This window comes from Typopeltis vanoorti, chromosome 19, assembly GCF_054136105.1.
Source record: "Typopeltis vanoorti isolate ZY-2024b chromosome 19, IOZ_Tvanoo_1.0, whole genome shotgun sequence".
Classification (NCBI taxonomy): domain Eukaryota; kingdom Metazoa; phylum Arthropoda; class Arachnida; order Uropygi; family Thelyphonidae; genus Typopeltis; species Typopeltis vanoorti.
This window is the reverse complement of record NC_143567.1, coordinates 48,448,371-48,473,367: the sequence shown is the minus strand read 5'-3', so window position 1 is coordinate 48,473,367 and position 24,997 is coordinate 48,448,371. Positions and strand designations below refer to the sequence as shown.

Here is a 24,997-nt window from a genome sequence, read left to right as displayed (position 1 = left end):
TTTTTTACCCTTCAGATAACATCAACTAGAAAAAGAATATACCAGGAAGAGTTTCTCAATTATGGGTTTACACAAATAGAAGACAAAGGAATAATGAAACCACAGTGGGTTGTCTGTTTGAAAGTATTGACTGCAGAATCTTTCAAAAAGAGTAAATTGAAGAAACACTTGGATAATCTGCACCCACATCCGTCTTCCAAACCGCGGGAATAGTTTGTAAATTTGGAAATATCTGTCAAAAGACAAAGACTAGACAGCAACTTGAGAAGTACATTCGATCAACGTTCAGCATCAAAGCCTAGCTTTGAAGTGGCGTGGTTGATTGCTCGAAACATGAAACCATATACTATTGGTGAGGAATTGGTTAAACCAGCAGCTTTGAAAATGGCAGAGATTATGTGTGGTCATAAAGAAGCCATGAAACTAAATTCAGTGCCCTTGTCTGCAAAGGTTGTGAAAGAAAGAATTTCTATTTTAGCAGAAAATGTGAGGGAACAAGTTATTTCTTCAATAAAAAAGAGTAAATGCTTTGCTATTCAGCTTGATGAGACTACAGATGTCAGTAGTAATTCGCAGCTGATGGTTTATGTTCGCTACAAAGGTTTACATGCAATTGAAGAGGAATTGTTGTTTTGTTCTCCTCTCGAGTTACGATCTCGTGAAATTGATGTCTTCAGTAAAGTTAATGAATACTTTAATAATGTTAATTTAAAGTGGGAATACTGCATTGCTGTGTCTGTTGATGGAGCTCCAGCTATGTTGGGTCACGTAAGTGGCTTTTCGGGTTTGACTAGAGAGAATAATCCAAAAATTGCAGTTAACCACTGTATGATCTATCGCCAGGCACTGCTTGTGAAACATTTGGAACCTGCACTGGAAGCCGTCATGCATGATGTTATCAAGTTTGTCAATGTTATCAAAGGACATACACTAAACACGCGACTATTTTGTGAATTATGTAAAGATGCTGAGTATACAGACCTACTTTATCATACAGAAGTTAGGTGGCTGTCACGTGAAAATATTCTGAACCGAGTGTGGGTTCTCAAAACTGAACTTAAAATTTTTATGATTGACCAAAAGCATGTTCTCGCAGATAAGTTTACAAATCCCTCGTGGGTTGCACATCTCGCATATTTAGCTGATATTTTTGAGTATGTGAATGCATTGAACAAAGAATTGCAAGGAAAAAACATCAATATAATTTCAGCCAGAGAAAAGATTTCAGCATTTGGATCAAAGCTTTTATATCGGAGACAGAAAGCAGAACAAAACAAGATAGCTGCCTTTTTAAAATTAGCCTTGTTTTTGGAAGATTGTGAAAATATTACTTTTGTCAACATCAAGGATAAATAAGGCATCTTACCAAACTCAAAGAGCGGTTCTCTGATTACTTTCCAGATCTTGATTCACATACTGTCAGTTGGGTTGTAGATCCCTTTAAATATGAAAGTGCTGATGAACCAGAAGAGCCTCAAGGGTTAGCAGAGGCACTTCTTGAACTTTGGTCCAATAGTGAAGCACGTATTGAATTTGAAAACAAAGCTGATCTGTCATATTTTTGGATGTCAATAGCTGCAAAGGCTTTCAAAATTGCACATGAGGAGGTAGTCAAAACGTTGCTGCCTTTTGCAACAACCTACCTTCGCGAACAAGGATTTTCCACTCTAATGAACATGAAAACAAAGCAGAGAGATCGATTGAACCCCAGAGACAGTATCCAAATTGCTTTGTTATTATATCAAAAATGAAACAACATCATTTCTCCAAAACCTGAAGTAAAAATGTTTTCAAAGAAATCCTTTTGTTTCATAATGAGGATATCAATTTATTTTATCGCATTTATTTCATACATTTTATATTTATAATTGTATTCTCCGTATAAATAGATTCAATAAACCTTTTGAATTTAAATAAGCTATGATTTTCTCCCTTTCAAATCAAGGGGGTAACTTCGGCGTAAATAAATATAATTTGGGGTAATAGGCAAAAACGTTCCTCGACCCCTGTCTTAAACGATGACTTCTAAGGCCGAACAGGCCACGCTAGGCCTAAATCCTTGATAGGCATGATGATGAGGAAACAAAAGAACTATGGCTGACACCATTTTATCGAAACAACTTCTCTTAAAAATTTGGTAATACCCACATTTAGAAATAATAAAACAGAATTGATATTGTAAGACAAGTTTGTTCCTCAAGTTTCATAGGTGCATTTAAATTCAGTCATGGAAATAAAAACGTCAACTTTCTTGATTTGTCTGTAAGAGGTGGCGCGTAGATACACGCCAGTCAGTCAGCTAAAGTAAACTAAAACAATTAGAAGAATGTGACTGACCTTTTCTTTAAAGATTGGTTATATTTAAGAAGTGTGTGATAATTCTAGTAAAGCATTAATAAGAACATTTATTAAACCTCGTATACAAAAATAACCTCACTAATTTTATTTAGATACATTCGACTCAATTAGCAGTTTCACGTGCATCTTCAGAATCCCTTCCGAACAAATTGGAATTTCTTATCGCCGAGACAAATGAGTGGTTTTCTCTATCAACATTGAGGCAGTTATAAAAGATTATATCAAGCTATAAATGGAAAAGAAATGTCTGTTAAAAGTTTCAAGAGACTGTAAAGAAAGATTTCCATTTGAACATGGTTTTAGAAGCATCTTAACGCAATGTCTTGAATTGAATACTTTTGATTATTGTGTGGATAGATTGGGTCTCCCGCGATGAGTCTTCGAACTCCTTCCAAAAATGCCCGTATAATAATAATTAATATCAAATATTAATATTATACGGCAGGGATCATTTGAAGGCTTATATTTACTATAAGTTTACTATTAAAAATAAAAAAATAGCTAATTTTATTAGAACTTTTATTTAAGAAAAAAAAAACATTTGCTTATAATTTCTTGTAAGTTTAGAACTTTTATTTAAAATAAAAAAACAAAGTTTGAATTGGCAATCCTGCGAAGCTTAATTGAAACTTAATGATTTACGAAAATGACAAAATATCATGCATATTATTTTGCACGAACGTCCTTATAGTCCTTATCAGGACTGGCTTAAATGGGCGAAGCAAGAATGCTTGTCATCTTCCCCGTTATCTGTAGAGGACAGTGTAAGGATAAGGCACCCCACAAACCTCCAAAATAAGGAGAGTGACGGGGGTCAAACATTATCGTGCTTACTGAAGGTTTATTGGATCATAAGAACAAAAAGAAGTAGAATAAGATCGATTTATTTCTAAAACAGCACAACTAGTGCACGATCTATTACTTGAAGTTCGAAATGGTGTCTGAAGTTTCGAACAATGACGACATTTAGAACGTCTGGTCGTTCGATCTATTCGTCGGGAGTTGATACTACTGGCTCTCCTATTGAAATTTTCTGATGGCTGCTTATTCGATGCGTGTCCGTTGCGGTTCGTTGTTTTGCTGTTGTCCTAGCTAGGTGTTCAGTGTTTAAGTCGCCAACTACTTCCATTGTAACGTCATTGGTGTCCGTAGTTCTTTGCTCAGAGAGTGACTGATAGGTTCTAGGCTGCCTTAGTTTGCATATTTGGTCAGCGTAGTTCACTTTTTTTTTTTTCGAGATTGCAATCGAATGATTGTCACCTTGCATTACTCAGAGGTGCTATGATGTACAGTAATGTTGTGAGTCCGGTCGAATTTCTGGCATTGGTGGCGTTGACCTATCGATGGTTTCCTAAGGCCGGACGATCAGGTCAAAAACCATCTTGATATCATATATTTCCCGTTGCTATTTTACTAATTATCACTAAAACTAGTGGCATTCGGCGTCTATCGGATCTATACGTACGATTGACTTTGATGTAGATCAAGCTCACGATTGAATAGATCTGCTGTTATTGATCCTCGTCATATCTCTTAGTAACGGTTCGCGAACAACTGGGCGACAGCCAACTAAACGAGGCTACATTTGATTGACTATGGTATCCCTTCCAATATATTTATCATTTGTTAATCTGCTTTTAAAGCTTGGCCACTAAACAGTTTATCTGCGGGGCCAAATCTTCCCACGGCTTCAGAGCCGATACAATCAAGGTGATAGTGCAGTAACAACAACAAATGCTGAGCGCCGTAGGACTTGCTGTTTACGACGATTTCACCGTCCAACGAGCAATAGACAAAGACAATTTCATAAACTTAAGGATGTTGGAGATCTGTGGAGAGTGTCGATGTTTTCATTGCTACAGGAGCGACGGAAGGAATCTCATTTTGAGTAGGATGGAACTTTTGTAACCTCGTTATAACCCACGCATCCTATTTTTATCCATGACAATGAGACTGCTCTACTTCAGGTTAAAACGGGTCAAAGAAACATAAGGTAGAACCTATGTAAATATACTGTAGCAAGAAAGAACGAATAAAGAATGTAGTTGTAGATTATCAAGAATTATCAAGTGCACGAAAGTCTTAAATTTGGAAGCTAACCTTTCTATCGTTTTCATCAGAAACAATTCTATTTAATGTGTCATAAAGTCTTTTGAAACATGGGTGAACATTTATCGTTATTTTATCTTTTTTCTTCATATGTATAAGAAGAACTTTTTAAACTTTGATCTAACCGCGTTGTCTCCCCGTAGACCTGTCGCCCAGTTGCCACCAAGTTCTTAAGTTATTTTCTCTGAGTGTGAAGATTAGGAATGGCTGTTTCATATTTTCATGGAATTTCGTTAAGATTTAGATTGTTATAGCGTTGGATTTTTCTCGTTCAGTGTGAATATTATCTCTCGAATATACAACTATTGACTTTCTACTGTATGTTAGTCGGTTGTAATTTATTTCTAGTATCTAATTTTTAATTTAAGAGCTTTTGCTTTATTTCTATTTAATTCCAATTTGTCATCTAGTTTATACGATGCTTTCGATGCTGCTTGTATATAGCAGAGTGTTTGATAATAATAAAACTAAAAATGTACTGTGTTTTGTAACACCTTTGGTATCGCAGTTCATACGAATAGAAGGTTTCAAGTTGTCGTTTTCAGGTCATCGGAATAAAGGATATTATAAATCATCATTTTATAGCCAAATATTTGAACTTTTCGAAGCGACTAGAAAGTGTATGAGAATTATAATCCTGTGATGGATGTTACCTGAAATGTAAAGTAAACGTTTTCTAATTAAATGTGAATATAAAATTTAAAAAGAATTTACCTATGAAATAATAATACGTTTATAATATAATTTGTTCTTTTAACTTTATATTCTAAATTAAAATAGGTATACTTGATTAATATATATTATGATTCATATACCAATTGAGAGTTTACTTATTAAAAATACAACAATTGAGCATGACATTTGTTAGATGCCAAATTTTTTAAATTTGACATTTCTTTGACAAATTTGACAATTTTTTTTTGAATTGGGTTATTTGAAATATCAAATTTTTTAAATTTGACATTTAACAAAAAAAAAAATTATTTATTTTTTATTTTAAATTTTAAATTTGACATTTAACAAAGAATATAACTTCAGAATCGCGTTGTCCTGGCTTGCACTTCGTAAAAGACAGGACTCTGCTTAAGAGCATGTGTATTCTTCTTATATTAGTGATTTTGATTACTCTGTCTGACTTAGCTGTTTTGGACTGCTTGTAAGGAAATTTTGTCAGCCAACCTTATTTTTTTAATCTGATGAAATGCGTAAAGAGACTGACAAAAATCTATTTGTGTCAAAATAGAGAGATGTGAAAGTCAGTCCGAGAAGAAAAGTATTGTTTGACTGAAGAACGGATTATTATTAAAAGAAAAAGTGGAATAAAATCTTTCTTTGGAGAAATAAGAATTGAATTGAAAAATAAGAAATAAGAACGGATTATTATTAAAAGAAAAAGTGGAATAAAATCTTTCTTTGGAGAAATAAGAACGTTTTCTAGATCTTCCATTATTTGTGGAAGATCTAGAAACTTTAGTCATTCAACACAAGAAGGCTTCTCGAAGAAGAATTGAGTGTACTCTCATCGGTACAACTACGGACAAATTTCAAATGAATGAGACAAGATCACTAATAGGAAGGAAAAGAGGAGTTCATGGACATTTCATGGAAATCTAGGAAATACTAGATTCTAGAGTTCTACAGAGTCCTGTAGAACTCTAGAATCGATAAGGAATTCTGCAGAGCAGCGTTTATTTTTTTTAAGAAAAAAATAGGCTCCTCATTCTCTTCTATCAAGACAATTTGATAGAAAAGAATGGACATAAAGAGAAACCTAACTAAAAGTTAGTTATTTATATTGTTAGTTTATGTTTTGGAATAAGAACAATAAATTATGTATATAGGTAAAAGTTAAAAAATTAGTCAATATATTTTCATGTTCCACAACAGTATATCTAGTCAAGTCACTGTTAGTAAAGGTGCCGGTACTCAATACTGTTACGTACCGAACCAAAAAACATGCTGCTGTAGAGAAAAAAAAAAAAAAATATATATATATATATATATATATATCCATCATGACACGTGGTTATTGATAATCATTGATATTGGGTGACTCTTCATGGTGGAAAATGGATGTTAGAAGTTGCACTGAACATCAGCATGGAACCAAAGGGACCGGATTGCAATTTGAGCAAATGGTATTTCTTTACAGCAATAACAAAATATATACTCGATTTCACGATGATTTTTTTCCAACAAATATGACAGGCTGTAATGTAGGCTAAAGACAAAAGAGGCGATTTTTTCTTTAGCCATTTCTGAGAAGTTGATTTTTTTTATTTTAGGCCACTTCACTTTTACACACACACACACACACACACACACACACTAGAGAATTTGTACTGGATAGTGGTTGGGATTTTTTATGAATGAGGGATTTAATGTCCTCATTCTTACAAGGGTTATTTCGGCTGTTTGATCGCATCACGGGTTCGAATTAAGAAATCCGAACACAGCAATCAGATTATGGAAAAGGGCGTAAATATACTGGCGGCCATCCCAGTTGGTGCCGATGCCAGTGCGAACGGACTCGAGGATAAAATTGACTGGTGAGGACCAGTCAAAGTAAATAACCCAATCTGTTGAAAAGGAACCTGAACAAGGTTATGGTTAGCGTTGCCAAAAGGATAGCTACACATCTACAATGTATTTGTAGCAGAGCTGGTTAAGAAAAGGTACAGAGTGTCGGGAGATTAGGATTATCCGATATTTTGATAGCTATGTTAATAATTTGTGTTAAATAACCCCAGCAATTAATTAGGGTTCTCTTGCAACTTTGTTAATCTCGAGAATGGAAGCCAATTTGAATTATTGAGACGAAAGTCACTACAGAGGATGATCTCATTGTTGGGATAACTACACTGTAGGATTCAGGAATGAATGATCAGGGAGACCCCACGTGGCTAAAATAAGCATTTCACTATAAAAATTGCTGTAAAATGTTAATAATAACAATAATAATAATATAAATGTTATTATTATTATTAGTAGTAGTATTATTATGTTAAAGATACCAAGCTATTTTAAATATAAACCTGGTTTTAATCAATTTCCCACCCAAGGTAAAAACCTTTCTCCATACATATAGTTCTCGACATAACAATGAAAAAACGAATTTATAATTTCAAAATTATTTTTATTTTTCAAAATAATCTCCCCTAAGACTAATACATTTATTTCAGCGATGCTCCAGTGCCATTATCCCGCCCCTGTAGTGGTTCTCAGTAAGATCTGCAAAATACCCCTCTACAGCTGCAATCACCTCTTCATTCGAAGAAAAACGCTGACCAGTGTTTATTACACACCTTTACGTTATTTTTCTATAGATAATATTTCTTATAATTATGTTTCTGTAATAAAAACAGTTGTTATGTACGTCGATAAACGTTTTGCGTATGCTGTCTATTAAATTTCATATAGAAATGTTCGGTTGTGTCTAAACCATCCACAAAAAAGTTAAGTTTTTTTTTTTTGAATTAATTGAACAGAATAGAAAACAGGAAGGATTCCAGGAAAAGTATTTTTAATACTTTTCCTTCGCGTCTAAATTTTTGTTCCCGGCAGATGATTAGATTCGTAAAATTAGAAAACCTATTATTTTTTAGAATTATTTAGAATTCCTAGAATATTGATCAACTTACAAATTGGCTTACAGCTTAGTGTAAGTAAATTAATTCAACTGGTTATGTGAATCATCCATTATTAAATAACATTTATTATTATTACTAATATCACTGTTTATCTACTTTAGTCTCATTTTCTATCGTATGACTGGATTCAGAACTCAAACGATTATCGCAATTATCTTTTCCATTGACTTTGATTTCTTTCTAAGAACTCAAACGTGCTCTCTTTAACTTTCTTTCGTAGAATATTTCTTGTCTTTTAAATTTGCAATATTTGAGTCTAAAAAATTAATCACGGCTGATCACCTTGTACGTGTTCACTTAGAATAATCAAAGCATAATGAAATTTCAAAAGACCAAAAGAGAGGGAGGGAGAGAGAGAGAGAGAGAAATACTTGCAGAGAAAAAAGAATATTAGGAAGTGACAAAAAGTTTGTTAGCTTGATGGATGCGTTATCAAACAACAACAGCAAAAAAGATAAACTGTCGTGGGTAATTATCTTCCAGTTGAGTTTGGATCCATTGGCGTGCTACGTGATGTTAACCAACAAGATAACAGTGACGTCATTTCTAAAACACTTTTAAAAATCTTATTTTCTTTACATTTTGGTGAACGGTCGAGTGATTTCTCACTCGACCGTTACTGTAGCGAACAAATTAATCCGAACACGCACATTTTAAAGAAAAATTTTAATTTCGCAAAAATAAGTACAAAAATTAAACTCTAAAATGTTCCTAATACGTTCATTAATTCGCTTAGGTATGGCCTCTACCAACGTAGAACACATTTTTCTTATTTCTGCATCTGGAAACCATATACTAGACTGTATTAAGTTATCCTTTAAATCGCAAATTCATTTTCCAAATTTCTTTTTCGCTATGCCAAACATTTTCTATTGGGTTAATGTTAGGAGAGTCATCTGGCCATTGTAGCAATTGAATGTTGTGATTGTTGAGGAACTCTCTCACTTTTCTGAAAGAGTTCATCTCCAGAAAGACAAAAAAAAACTGTGGGAACACTCTTGTCTCCAATATTTTTGGTTTTTCACACGCAAAACAGATGAACAGGTTCTCAACGGTTCAATATTAAAAGATTAATAGTTCGACTTCCAAGAATTGAATCCATATAACTCTATCTTTCTTAGTAAATTTTACACAAACAGTTTGTTTTTAGTGTAATTGCAGCCGAATTAAGGCCATGTGGTCTGTGTAATTTTGGTAACTCGTCTTTTCAATGTTTTATTATATTTTCTTTTTCTTTGTTCCGGTTGAGGAGTGTTGTTTTTCTCTTACATTTATTTTTTTATTCCTTCACTCGCTATTGTTGCTTTTCAACAGTTTTGTAACTTTGTTGATCGATATTTACTGTTTAATTAGTTTTTATAGCAATGAATTTAATTCCAATCTGCAATTAAGCCAACGTGGTTCGACGAATGAATAACACACCCATTTTCTTACTAATAGGTGGTGTGTTCTAATCCCACCGTGGGCACGGATGGTTGTAAAAATCTGTTCTAAATGGACTTCTATAGCTTCTTGAGTTTATAATGTTTTTTTTTTTTTTTTTGTAATTCCTACCTCAGGTTTAATTCAAAATAAACTAAATTGTATTAGGCTCATGTTCAGAATTTGGGGCATGAGACAGTAAGGAATAAGCCCAACTTCCTTTTCTGTCCAATCGATTTCCTTAGTTTCAGTAGTAAAATTTTCGCTTCCAAAACAAAGTTAATGACCACAATTGGAAAAATCATAGATTGAAAAAAAAAAAAAATTACAGTATTGAAGTACAGACTGCAATTTTAAATGCTTAGCGATTTTTTTGTTTCAAAATAAAATAGGATAATTCATTATATGCAATATCAGATCACACTTTACAGGATCACTACTGAGAGTTGCCATGGTTACAGAAGACGCATATTAGCTTGTTGGTCGTTTGAATTTCTGTACCGACATAAGAATTTATTTATGTAATGGTATATTAATAATTTAATAACATAAAGAATTTCACCTTTTTTTTCTTACCCTGCTTAACATTTTACATAAACTGATCCATGATTGCCTCCTAATTTGTTTTTATTCGCGAAACTTGCAATTGTGATATTTTAGACTTCTTTGCTATTTCTACTTAAGAAATTTACTTAATTTTATTCCTTCTGCGCATTACAACTTTCTCTGACTTCCCGATTACAATTCTAGCGTGACCCATGATCGCCTGGTGGTAATTTAAAAAGTAACCTTTAAATGTTTTACGGCACCACCTCATCTCTTCAAGACATCCACGTAATAAAATCTACTCAATGTCGACTTCTCTTAAGATTTACTTGGATTTAAGGATCAACGTGGATTTTTCTTGGATTTAAGGCGTGCATGCACAGTTGTCCATTTAAATTTCATTAATTAAACTATTTGAAAATAGTTTAAATAATGTTTATTCGTCATACCTTTCTCACTCAGGAAACTTGTTTTTTTTTTTCATCCAATAAAACAAGCAAACTGGCTAAGAGAACACACGTAGTTGATAGACAAAGCAAACGATTTGTTGTACTCATTTTAAATTTCAGTAATTAAAATGAGTACAAACCAATTACTGACGATCCACTAGGAACTCAGTGATGACTTCTTCGCACAGGACTTGAGGATTAAGTTTTTAGTATTGTAGCAAAGACTTGAAAGGGGACAAATTTATATTCTCCGTTGTTGTGTGTTGCGCGCGCACGTCTTCTGTGAGATGTCTTTTGAAGCTCGCGTCTCTATCCTCCCACAATATGCTGCACGCTCTACTTGTGCAGTCGTTCCATTTATTCTGCGGAGGAAATTTGTCGAAGGGCGACACATGCAGACATTCGCGCACAAAAGCCGTCCGAATACATTTCTTTGTGGTCTTTTTCTATCTCTCACTCACTCAGCGTCCGTAGCACGCACCCTTTATCCTCCCTATTGATCGGCGCTCCTTTAAGAAGTCGAGGCTTTCTGCTGCAAACAGCTGCTTGTTTTCCGTTTTTTGTGTGCTCTGTTCAAAAAAAGGAAGAGAGAGAAAACCAGAGAGAGAGAGAGAGAGAGAGAGGTGCAATTGACACTACATTCCTTAGATAACACACACACTACGTGGTCCAAATGAAAGTTATCTCAATGGAACCGAGATATTTACAGCAGTTAAATGCGAATAGATTTTTTTTCCTGGTTATCATTTGTTCTTAACAATGCTTTGATAATAAGAGACTACGTGTGCTGCCACCTGTGATTATTTATCACAAGTGTATATATGACAGTACTATATACTGAAAACGAACAGTTACCATAGAGACAAAGATGTTCCAGTGTTGTATGATGTCAATATAAAGAATGTGATTACGAAGTACACTATTTTTGTAATTGCTTGCAGTTATATCGATTCTTATTTTCCTTCATGGAACGAAAGTGTCTTTTAATATCAAAGAAAGAATGGAAAAGTGAAATTCCTGCAAAGTAGGATCTAAAAAATGCACCGTCAGCAGGAAGTTTAAAATAAAATATTATTGGATTTCCAGAAGAAGTGCAAGCTGGATTTAGCTTGCATTTTTAGCATTCGGAGTCAACCTTGGAAAGTGCCAAGAACAACTGTACCCTTGTTACTATAGAGATTTTGTTCTACCTTCGGGTTAAAGACTGTAGGCCATAGCATTCTTTGACTTTTTTGTCGAATCTGTATTAAACTAAAGAAAGTTTATGATCTATTTCGGTTTTCGGTTTACTATCTTTTTTTTTTTTTTTTTACATCCCGGATTTGTGGAAGGCAACCACTAAATGCATGCATTTAATCACATGGCATTTCTAATCAATAATTCACCAAAATCAACCATGCAACACCTTACAGACATCCTGTGCTGACCATCTGTATTCCTGATATTCACGTTAGAGAACACCCTAACTAGAATCCTCTTTCTCTTTTTAACCTTCTCTGAGATAAGATTTACTCTCTCCATTTTATAACATTCATCTGCTCTCATCCTTCTCCAGATTTTGAAATATCAGTCTACTTATTCTTGTGAAAATATCTCAAAGTGTCTATACTATCGAATCAAATTTTTCGAACTCGCTTCCAATTATGTAAACCCTCACTGACCATACAGATGAATTAACTGAGGAGGTCCTTAGCTAAAATCGCTGAAACCATTATCAATCGATCAAAATGGCTGACAATAGATATGGACTTGTATCTGAGAATTTTGCTTGTTGCAAAACTGCATTCAAAATGACTACATTTAACCAGCAGTATAGAAAAAAGTTAGCACAGAATGCAGGCATTTGGTGCAATGATTATGAGAGTTTATTGATTTCAGATAACAATACGAAAACATGTTAGTAGGAATTTTATGCATATATATACTTAATATATAAATAGAAAACTTGTAGCTGTTAGTCATCCCCTACCCCTTTCTTGGTAGTTTTTAATGAAAAATCTTTCTCTTAATACGAGTTATCAACGCGTTTTTCTGCACCTAACTAACTACCTAACTGCAGCCTTATTTTATCGATACGTTTAGAAGAAATCATTCTTTAACTCCAACATTTACCCCATCCATTCATACCATTGCAAAGTATTTTCTCTTTTTCGAAGGCATTTACATTGTAGAAATTACAGCGAGAGCCTTTGATTGATGGTTTTGGCTTGTTATCTCTGGAAACACTGACACGAGAATTAGTGAACATCAAAGATCATCCGTTCGTTTTCTTCCTTCCTAGATGAAGCACTGAACACGAGAAGGAAGATTCTTCTTTGGATTTTCTCATCGACTTGTCTTTGTCGGTTGTTGGTTGAGAAACTTAAGCCTTGAGATTTATTGGAATTTTCATCCGCTTGGCTTCTTTGACAACCCCGCTTGTGTCTTTGTGTCACTTAATTTGCCCACCTGTAATTATTCACCGAGAGAACATAAAGTCTTTAATTAAGACAGATCTTGAGTTTCCGGCCTGTCACCTCTTCTTCAGTGACATCTCAAAACTCCCTTTATGGCGTTACAGGAGGCTTCTCTCTCTCTCTCTCTCTCTCTCTCTCTCTCTCTCTCTCTCTCTCTCTCTCTCTCTCTCTCTCTCTCACACACACACACACACACACACACACACACGCTCCCCCGTACGCGCACACGCACGCAGATTGTTGAGAAGGAGATTACTCCATTGAAGAGCGGCCGCATAAGCAATAATTGTTTTTATCGATAATCTATTAAGAATTGTCTGAACTGGGCAATCTCTTTGTACTCATCACCTGAGCAATATCCGGCATGGAGCCGAATCGAACTTCACTTTGAACTGTCACCTATCAGATTCTCAGACATTAAAATGTGAACTAGTTAATATAAATCTTGCAGATCGCCTTTGTGTATTTAATTTAAGTTTGACAAAGTGGTATCCTTCTCATACAGGCTATTTACATTTTCATTGTATAATAAAGATAATAATAATTTCGCATACATGCATACATTGTTTATTTGATATACAACTAAGATAAGCTAACATTATTTCGTCTTTAGGGATTAAGTATACAATTCTGAATGTATTCTTTTCTATATGAATATACATTTCACAGAGAGAGAGATTATTATAATAATTCAGGCTATTTACACTTATACGAATAACACATTTGCAGTCTGTTCGAAGAGTTCAATGTTCAGTGATAAGCGAATAACAGCAATATTAATAATAACTATGATAACGGTAATTATGAGGATTGAGTTGATTGAGGCGGACTAATCCCGCCAACTTCGAAATTAGGTTTAGCTTTTATGAAATGAGTGGGATTAGCCTTCACTATTTATGTTGTTTGGTACTTTTCAAGGAGGGAATGTAGGCGTTGGATGCTGGTGATTTGTAATGTGTATATAAGTGTTAATGCTATCTTAACTGTGTTGGTATATTTTCCAGAGTTCGTGTTTCAATTTTCTGTAATATTCTATGTGGTTTAAATTGCTTGTTCGGTTGTTGAGTAGCGTGGGTGTCAGATGTGACCTCACATCTGACACCGAGTTTCTTAGTAGCATTATGTAGTGTTTCAGATTTTTAATTCCGAGGATTCTGTGTATCGCCATAAGCAGTTCTGATATTGAGGGCTCTAAATCACTGTTGAAACAATTTTCCTGTGTAGTATTTCTAATTTTGTTAGGTGACTGTTTGATGCGTTTGCTTAGACTATTATACCGAACCTGAGTAGCGATTCGCAAATACCGTGATATAGGAGATTTTTTCATGTTGGATGGAATAATGTCTTTTACTTGGAAGAGTTTTTCTGCGATGATGCGGAATTTTGTATGTAGGTATTCTATATGTTGTGTCCATTTAAGGTGGTAATCTATTTAAGGCCAAGGTATTTTTCATGTGTTACGGGTGTGATTACGGCACATTATCTGCTGCTTTTCTTGTTAATGCAGCGGTATGTGTGACAATGCAGCGATAGCGGTGCGGGCGCATGATTCTCGGATTATATATGATAAACATCTGTGTCTTGGTGCCGTTGATTACAATTGCGTTTTGGTAGAAGTAATTTATGATTTCGTTTTGGTCTCGTTGTGCTTTGGAGAGAGCGGTGTTGGTGTCTTTGTGAACTGCTAGTAGCGCGGTGTTGTCTGCGTATTGATATATTTGATTTCGTGTGGCCAAGTTGTGAAGGTCGTTAATGTATATGACTAACCCGATAGGCGATAATATGGCGCCTTGTGGAACTTCATGTTTTATCTGTATACCCCGAGTGTAATGTGTGCCTATTTTTGTTATTTGTGTTCTATTTGAGAGATAGATCCTGAACCACGTGTGCAGTGTTCCTCTTATACCTATTGAGTATAGTTTGGTGAGTAGTATGTCATGTTCAAGTGTGTCAAATGCTTTGGTTAAGTCAAGCAGTATAAGGACGGCGTACTTGTTTTTTATCGTGGGCTTTGTTTATGGCGTCGGCGATGTCTTCTAATAAACTGATGGTGCTTTTGTGTGTGTGTGTGTGTGTGTGTGTGTGTGTGTGTGTGTGTGTGTGTGTGTGTGTGTGTGTGTGTGTGTGTGTGTGTGTGTGTGTGTGTGTGTGTGTGTGTGTGTGTGTGTGTGTGTGTGTGTGTGTGTGTGTGTGTGTGTGTGTGTGTGTGTGTGTGTGTGTGTGTGTGTGTGTGTGTGTGTGTGTGTTATTTGTTCTAGAATCTGATAGGGTGGCTATTGGTCTGTAGTTCTGAGTATCGTTTCTTTTGCCATGTTTGCAAATTGGAGAATTATCGAAGTTTTCAGTTGGAATAATACCAGTGTCAAATTTTATGTTCACGAGTCTCAGAAGTATTGAATTTATTTGTTAAAAGTGTGTTAAAAGGTCTGTCAGTCTTATTTTTTGTATTCCTGGAGTGTTCTTCGTTGTTAGCTGGAAGAGCGCTTATTTCAGTTCCTGTTTTGTTACAGGAAAATACACGGTGGTTTGCTGTTAACTTTGTATTGGTAATTTTTGTTGATCATTGGTAGATTATCTTTTTTGAGTTGAGTGATATTCTTTGTGAAGGCGTGGTTGAAAGCGTCTGCTAGTTCTTCTTGGTTTATATCCTGACTGAAGCTTTTTGTAATAAAATCTTGTGCTGAAGTTTTATTTTTTCTAGTTAGTAAGTCGTTAAGTGTAGCCCATCTTTTTACTCTAGGAATGTTTGTTGTTAATTGATTTCTTGTGTTCTTGTATGTTTGTAAATGAGTGTTACTGGGTGACTGTTTTAGTTTTTTCCATAGATTTTCCTTTTCAGTAATACTATTTAGAATACTATTTTATCCATGGATTAATGTCGGTTTGTAGCCCCGTTTGTGTACGCTTTGTTGCTTTTTTGTATATTTCTATGAAGATTAGTTGGAAGTTCTCGTATGAAGTTACAGGGTCATTTATTTTGAGTAGGCAATATTCCGGTCTGTATTTTTATAAGGTTGTTGACAATGCTCTTTAAAATGATGGAGTTTTGTAGAGTTCTGCGGTATTGGGGAGGGGGGGGGGAGGAGGTGGCGTAATGAAATAAGCTGAGACAAAGTAGTGATCGGCGATTTTGGTGTTAATTACTGATGAGGTATATGAATTGATGAGAGCCCGTATGTTGATGTGGTCAAAGCATGATTATGTTAGTGAATTGCTGAGTATTTCTTCTCTTCTTGGGGAGTTTATGGCAGGGTTTATGTTGTACTGGCTTAATATATCAGTGTATGTGTTAGTGGTTGAAGAAGATGGTTTGTGTTGAGTATTTATGTTAATATCTCCTATGTGTTGTACGTGGTTCAATGCCGCTTAGCCAGGATTCTAATTCATGTAGAAAGCTGGGTGCATTATTATCTGGGGATCTGTATATTCTGTTTATTATGTATTTGATGCTATGTTTATCGCTATTTGTGATTTCCAATATTAATGTTTCCGCATGTTCGAAACGAGTTTGTTTTTCGGTCACATTGTAATTTTCTTTAAATGCCACGATGCCACCTCCCATTTTGTTTGGTCTACATAAGTTTTAGGTTTGAAAATTATTAATGTTGTATGCATACATTTCTGTCTTATTTATTGCAACTTCGTTCAGGATTAGTACGTCTAAGTTTGTCAAGGTGCAGTTAAGCAGTGCTATCAATGTAAAGCAGTCTTTTTTTACACATCTTATGTTTGTGTGTATGATGATGAAGTCGATATGTGTGGAAATATTGTGTGTCCACCTCTTCGAAGAGTCAGAGACCTTGAAGTTTATATTTTTCTGACTCGAAATGTTCTTCCAAATTTGAGATTTTCATACTATAGTTTTTAGAAATAATTTTATATCTTGTTGATGGATGGGGAGAGTTAATTTACTATATTGGTAGACTGCTTAGGTCGGATTCTTTGCAATTATATAAACTCGAGTGTTTTCATTCTGTCTCATAAATATCTGTGAATTCTTAGTCCACAGAAACTTGTATTTGTTTTTTTTCTGTTTTTGTTTTCCTTGCCTAGCATAAAAGATTTTTGAAGTATGGAGTCCAATGTTCAGATATATAGATTGGAGTTGGGAGTTTCTTGTCAGTTAGGATCGATGTTGTCGGCCTTGTGATTGGTGGCCGTTTCTCTTTATTTTTTGTGGTTCTTGATTAACCTCGATAATATTTCCCCCCTTATAATGAATGCATTTATATTTAGTATGTAATTAAATAATATGTTTTATAAAACATGATAGTTATAAAGACATCGTAGTCATATGGAATAATAAAAATATATTGTACACCACAAGATACATGCAGGATATATACTAGCAGAAAATAACCTCGTTATTCTTAATCTTTTCTCAATTGGTAATTTCTTTTTCTGGAAAATACTGTATTGAAATATTTCATCCAACTTCTCAGTTTTATGATAAGAGTGTACTATTCTGTGAATTTTTATTAAAATCATCTTCTCGTTTATTATAATACGAGAAAACTTTGCACAGAAATTTAAATCAAACATTTTTAGAATGCGAAGCAAAAATCCGAAGACAATGAAGGATTGAAATAAATTATTAGTGGAGGAAAATTCTGAACATTTCAGCAACTAACGTTATGATGCCAATGTATGATGTGTGTTAATTGGGGCTCTCTTACTAGTTTTCCAGTGAGTTCTCCTGTGTGTTTTCCTATTTTATAGATGAAAGACCAGAAAGGAAAGACCTTGCGACCTTCGTATGAAAGAAAATCCCTTTTTAAGGTTCGCTTCTTAGACAGGATTCGAACCAATTTTTTGATATTATTTTTTGAAGGCGAAGGCCATCGTCAGTAGTGAGTGAACTTAGGAGATCCTCTGAATTTCCCTAAGAAATCCATTTGGTATCGCGCAATCAGAAATTTCAAAAATTCTCATAGCCAGTGAGGAATATTCGCAGAAATTTAAATGTGAAATACAGCCGTCTATAATTACATTTGTTATTAGATAGAAGGATAAATTACCCCACGACAGTAGAGAATCAAACCTGGACTTAAGAGATGTCTGTAAATCTCTCTCTCTCTCTCTCTCTCTCTCGCTCTCTCTCTCTCTCTCTCTTTCTCTCTTTCTCTTTCTCTCTGTCGCACTTTTACCGTGTTTTGGAACGTTAATCTGTCAGACCTTTTCCTATAAAATTCGTGTTTTTATCCATTCAAGAGTGTAAGAAGTTTATCTATAATTTTCCATCAGTACTCACCTGGCCACAAAGGATTAGGGAGCTTAAATGGGATTACTACGTGCTTCAAAAGAAGGATTACTACGCCATTTGTCTTGATTAGAACTGGCTCTAAGTAGTTTCCTGGAGAGCTAAGTGAGTAAGCTATAGTGTGTGTCCTCTGTTTGGGAATGTACAAAAATTCTTCGCTCTTTATAACCTTTAATAAAGAAAATTTGTACAGTATTCTGGTGTAACAAAATAGAACGCATATTTCTCAGTAAAAAAAGAAAAACGTGTTCTGGTTTTCAAACTGATATTTTAATTAATGGTGTTATTTTCATCGACGTGTTAGTCATGCTAATAAATAAAGTTTACAGAGGATACCTGCATGAGGTTGTTCATAGTTTGTTTATTTTATTAGGGATTTTTTTATGTGTGAAACTGATGGAAACAAACACGTGTTAAAAACTGGGACTACAGATAGGCAGTTGTATGGAGAACCCTTCGTAAAGTTAGCAATAAACAAGCAACAGGCAAACCGCCCCGTGAACACGCGCGCGCGCGCACGCACACACACACACACACACACACACACACACACACACACACACACACACACACACACACAACGTATCTACAATCATAAAAATACATACTTAATCCCTAGTTAGGAGGGCTCTACCAGTCCTAAGGGAAGGTGGAGGGAAAGGGTTGGACCCCATATGAATCAAATAAAAACCTTCATCTATTTTCTATACGTGTCGTGTGATGTTCATATTTTGGTAAATTTCATTGTGTACTTATCTTTCGGAAATGTTTTTTTTTTTACGTTTCGCTACAAAAACTGAAATTGAATGATACAAAGCAAAAACAAATTTTCTTCAAAAGCTCTGAAGAACAAAGAATAGTTCCCTGTGAAAAACAGAAATTTCCTTGTGTTTCAGGAAAACTCTTAACAAATTTATTTCGAAGTTTGCAGGTGTTTTCTTTTTTTGCTTTCATTTCTTCAAAAAAAGGTAGAATACTATTTTGTTTTCTGCACGGTATATTGAAATGCTTGTAGTTCTTATCCACGACGGTATAACCTTTTGACAGTATTCTCTCTTGTACCTAAAATGGAATATCGGATCTCTTTCGCGCATGCGCTCAAGAAATGAAAGGAAGTCACTTTTTATTTTTCATGGAGATGTAATCTAGTTTGTTTAGTATTTCCCGAATATGTAGGATGGTAAAGTGACTATAAGATACCCATGAAAATTAGATGGATTCCTGTAATAAAACTTTCTCTAACACATAGTTAAAATACGTTTGTATTTTAACAGCAAAAATAATTTTGTCTGATTGATCACTGTGAGACCCAACTAATAGAAAAATACACTTTTGATAATTATCTCAAAATCAAAAGTCAAAACGCATCACAAAGTTCAAATTTTTATAATGAATTTATATAATTTATATAATGCATAATTATATTCTTTTGAAGTTTGCATCAATATTTTAAAAAAAATTATAAAGTTATTCATTTTTTAATGGAAAATATTACAGATCCATCTATATTTTATAAATAAATATATAAAATTCAGAAGTTTCAAAATTTCTATTTATATAATTCATATAATACAAGTAATTTATGATCGTATTCTGCTGACTTGTGTAATCAACAGAACATGATTATATGAGAAACTTTTCCACTCAAGCACCGAGACGAAATCTGTTTTGGCAAGAATGAAAGTGACGTATTGTAAATGATTTAATTAATAAAACTTTCGCTTGAAGGTACTTTTCACTTCACTGAACGTGACGTCACTACACTGCCTCTTACAAGTTTTCTGATAGACGTAGCAGTTCGGAAATTGTCTCCAAAGTGATGGTTGATTGACGTTTTATGTAAAGAATAAACCAAGGAAGCACAAATAATTTATTAATGATTACATAGGGTATTAAAATGCGAGAAATAATTGTCTTTAATGGATTATGAATAACTTCATTTAAAGATTTGTGCATGAGAAGGTTCGCTACCCACTGAACTTTGATTTAGAAGTATTGGAGGGGGGGTAAATGGGAGTTTTTTTTAGATTATTTATTGTAGTTACATAAATATTTTTGTTCGGTATTTACTTCAACAACTTCACACTTAACTTTCGACTGAACAATAAATCGGATGCACGTGTATCTTATCATTCGTTACTTAATTTGACTTTTCGTCTTCGATGTCTTGTGTATTTTTACGTATTATTCTTCTACTTTTGACATCAGTTGTTATTAATGATTCTTTTCCGAGTGTTGCAACGTTTTATATTTTTCTTTGATAAAATTTTAGTCTTTAAACCTTTCAAATACTGTTTCGCTCTACTTAAAATCTCATCGCAAAGGAACGTGATGGGTATTCTTAACAGAGTAAGGCGAGGTTATTTACACTACTATAATAAAATGCTTTATTATAATAAATAATAATAAAACAACCAACTAGTAGTTAATGAGTTGTGACATGAACCATCATCGTGTTGGAAGCCATATGGTCTGGTATTAAAATTACCATATAAAGAAACATGTACGGAACATCGGTGTAGGCTTCAGCACTCATGATTCCGCTGAATATCACCGGTGGGCGTAATTCTCCCATCACGAGAAGCAACCTCTGCATCATTACACTGCCTCTTACAAACTTCATCTTTAAGAACTACACATACAATAAAATGCGTTTATTCCCATATTGAAATACGTACAACATAGTGACAGATTGTATTAGCAGAAATTGCACCTCCAATTTCCCAGTACAGTGCGCTCGTTAATGTATTTGATCATAATTAGCTGTCTCACACAAATTACTCATCTAACCAGCCAATCCTAACCTCTCTACCTTACCAATAAATTTTATATCTATATCGTAGAAATCTTATTAACTCAAGTAATTCAGACCAGTTTTGCAACTACTTCCTTATAAGGACTGGCTTAAAGGAGCGAAGCAAGAATGCTTTTCATCTTCCCCGTTATCTGTAGAGGACAGTGTAGGGATAAGGTGTCATTGAGCAATTAAAGCTCTGATCATGGCAGGAGAGTAACAGCAATATCCGAGCCTCAATTAGAACCTCATTGGCTACAGCATTGCATTACATTACCCTCCAAGGGTATTAATCACGGTCGATTAATTCATTTCTATTCCTGATTTTGGTGTGTATTAGTGTTGATTTCACCTGTTCCCAACTTCCTGGCGTGCATTACCAAATTCTATTTAGCATTTTAGTAATGCACGACAGCTGTATGTTCTATAAGCATTTGCACCGAAGGCATCACTGAAACAAATCTAAATTGGTATGGAAGCATTTATATCCCATTCTTCTTCGATTTCTTCTTTTATCCACGCCTTCTTTTTCTGAGAAATATGATAGGATTTTCTAATCGAATGATAAAAAGTTTCACCACGTGTGATAATTGACATAATGTTATGCATAGCTGAAAAATAATTGGTTTAGTTTCATGCGTTTAAAGCAAAGTTTAGAGGAGAAAATGGACGTGGATTTAAACACAGTAATGAGGGACATGACTTGATTCATATCGCGTCCATTGTTTGATTATGCAAGTTGAATAATCAGAAGAAGTAATATAACTATAATCGGAAAAACTATTAATAGACGAAGTTACACATGTTAAACAACAACCTTATTTTAATCATTATAAATAGAAATAGTAAAACTTTTATGGTGCATATTATTTTATAAAATTTTTAAAATTAATTTTGTTATTTTTAAGAATTATGAAATTTTATTATACAGTTTCTAAGACACCTATATATTTTTTATATAATTTTTCATGACTCTTATTCATCACTCATTGGTAGCTAATTTTGGAAGGAGGAGGAATCAATCTACCATAAGATGTGGTGATTGATTTTATATATATGAGATGCCCGTATATAGGGTAACGGATAGCAATGCTGAACCAATGAAGTTTAACTGAGGTTCGGCTGTTGCTGTTATCCTGGGTAAATGAGTTCGCTCTCTTAGGTTTGGCCCTAAGGGAGCATTTTGAGTTTCCGGGGAAAGTGTTCTCCGGCACGGCCCGCTTAGGAGTACTTGCCGATGAATTATTTTCCTCGGAATGTGAGCGGTACTCGAGTTTCACTGAGTAGAACCAACGCTGAGATTTGGACGGTCTTTCGCCCACGAATGAGTGGCCTAGAGATCGTCCGATATTTTTGAGATATCACCTTTACTTACACATACGGTGATTGATTTTATATGAGATGCCCATATAGGGTAACGGATGGCAATGCTGAACCAATGAAGTTTAACTGAGGTCGGCTGTTGCTGTTATCCTGGGTAAATGAGTTCACTCTCTTAGGTTTTGCCCTAAGGGAGCACTTTGAGTCTCCGGGGTAAGTGTTCTCCGGCACGGCCCGCTGAGGGGTACTTGCCGGTGAATTATTTTCCTCGGAATATGAGCGGTTCTGCTCAGTGGTCGGGGAGCCCGTCACTGAGTGGAACCAACGCTGAGATTAGGACTGTCTTTCGCCCACTATGGAGTGGCCTAGGGATCGTCCGTATTTTTGAGATTTCACCTTTACTTACATAGTCGGTGATTGATTTTATATGAGTTGCCCATATAGGGTAACGGATGGCAATGCTGAACCAATGAATTTTAACTGAGGTTCGGCTGTTGCTGTTATCCTGGGTAATGAGTTCGCTCTCTTAGGTTTTGCCCTAAAGGAGCAATCGAGTCTCCGGGGTTAGTGTTCTATGGCACGGCCGGCTGAGGGGTACTTGCCGGTGAATGAATTATTTTCTTCGGAATGAGCGGTTCTGCTCGGCGGTCGAGTTTCACTGAGTAGAACCAACGCGGAGATTTGGACGGTCTTTCGCCCACGAATGAGTGGCCTAGAGATCGTTCGATATTTTTGAGATATCACCTTTACTTAAACATTCGGTGATTGATTCATTAATGCCCTGGTGTAATGGATGGCAATGCGATGCTGTACCAATGAAGTTTAACTGAGGTTCGGCGGTTGCTGTTACCCCTTGGGCGATGAGTTTTTGAGTTCGTTCTAGGTTTTTGCCTTAAGGGAGCACTTTGAGTCTCCTGGGAGTGTGTTCTCCGGCACGGCCCGCTCAGGGGCTTTGTCGGTGAATTATTTTCTTCGAAATTTGAGCGGTTCTGCTCGGTGGTCGGGGAGCCCGTCACTGATTGGAACCAAAGCTGAGATAAGGACGGTCTTTCGCCCACTGTGGAGTGGCCTAGAGATCGTCCGTATTTTTGAGATTTCACCTTTACTTACATAGTCGGTGATTGATTTATACCCTTGGAGGGTAATGGATGGCAATGCTGAACCAATGAAGTTTAACTGAGGTTCGGCTGTTGCTGTTACCCCCTTGGGTGATGAGTTTCTAGAGTTTTTGAGTTCGCTCTCTTGGGTTTTTTGCCTTAAGCGAGCACTTTGAGCCTCCGGGGAGGGTGTTCTCCGGCACGGCCCGGTAAGGGGCTTTGTCGGTGAATTATTTTCTTCGGAATTTGAGCGGTTCTGCTCGGTGGTCGGGGAGCCCGTCACTGAGTGGAACCAACGCTGAGTAGGGACGGTCTTTCGCCCACTATGGAGTGGCCTAGAGATCGTCCGATTTTTTGAGATATCACCTTTACTTAAACAGTCGGTGATTGATTACACATGTTAAACAACAACCTTATTTTTAACTTTATAAACTTAATCATTATAAATAGTAAAAAATTGATGGTACATATTATTATATATATAATTTTTGAAATTAATTTTGTTCTTTTTTAGAATTATGAAATTTTATTATCCAGTTTCTAAGGCACCTTTATTTATATTTTTTATATAATTTTTCATGACTCCTATTCATCACTCATTGGTAGCTAATTTTGGAAGGAGGAGGAATCAATCGACCATGAGATGCGGTGATTGATTAATGATTAATACCCTTGGAGGGTAATGGATGGCAATGCTGTACCGGTGAAGTTTAACTGAGGTTCGGCTGTTGCTGTTACCCCCTTGGGCGCTGAGATTCTAGAGTTTTGAGTTCGCTCTCTTAAGGTTTTTGCCTTAAGGGAGCAATTTGAGTCTCCTTGGGAAAGTGTTCTCCGGCACGGCCCGCTGAGGGGCTTTGTCGGTGAATTCTTCGGAATTTGAGCGGTTCTGCTCGGTGGTGGGGGAGCCCGTCACTGAGTGGAACCACCACGGAGATATGGACGGTATTTCGCCCACTATGGAGTGGCCCAGAGATCGCCCGAATTTTTTTGAGTTCACCTTTACTTAAACAGGCGGTGATTGATTCATTCAATCCAATATCCTTGGAGGATAATGGATGGCAATGCTGTAGCCAATAAAGTTCTAACTGAGGCTCGGCTAATTGCTGTTACCCTCCTGCCATGATCAGAGCTTTAATAGCACAATAACACATTATCCCTAAACTGTCCTCTACAGATAACGGGGAAGATGAAAAGCATTCTTGTTTCGCCCCTTTAAGCCAGTCCTTATAAGGACTACAAGAATGGTGGCTAATTTTACAATGTATTGTAAAATTGTTCATTGACGGTCAATTCTATTGTTGTACTTCGCAATTTCAATTTTTGTAATGAAGCAGTAAATTGAAAATTAATTAGATAATTAGATTTACTTACATAAATGATGTATGATTTAATAGGTAATGATTTTCAGTTTTTAGCCTACATTAATTATAGCACTACGAAGACAGATTCTAAAACAATTTTATGCAGATAGCTTAGCTATAGGTCATTCGAAACCGAGAAAAAAAACGCATTCTCTTTCCAAACAACTAAGGCAAA

General features: G+C 35.4%; 1 protein-coding gene across 1 annotated transcript in view; it reads left to right on the top strand.

Moving 5' to 3' along the window:
- Positions 1-333: 333 nt before the first annotated feature.
- LOC150096074 (protein ZBED8-like) overlaps positions 334-24,997 on the top strand; it is a 118,897-nt gene continuing 94,233 nt past the window's right edge. The window contains exons 1-2 of the mRNA XM_090409610.1: positions 334-1,154; positions 1,424-1,607. Of these exons, the coding sequence (XP_090265736.1) occupies positions 334-1,154; positions 1,424-1,607 (1,005 nt within the window). The remainder of the gene's footprint in view (positions 1,155-1,423; positions 1,608-24,997) is intronic.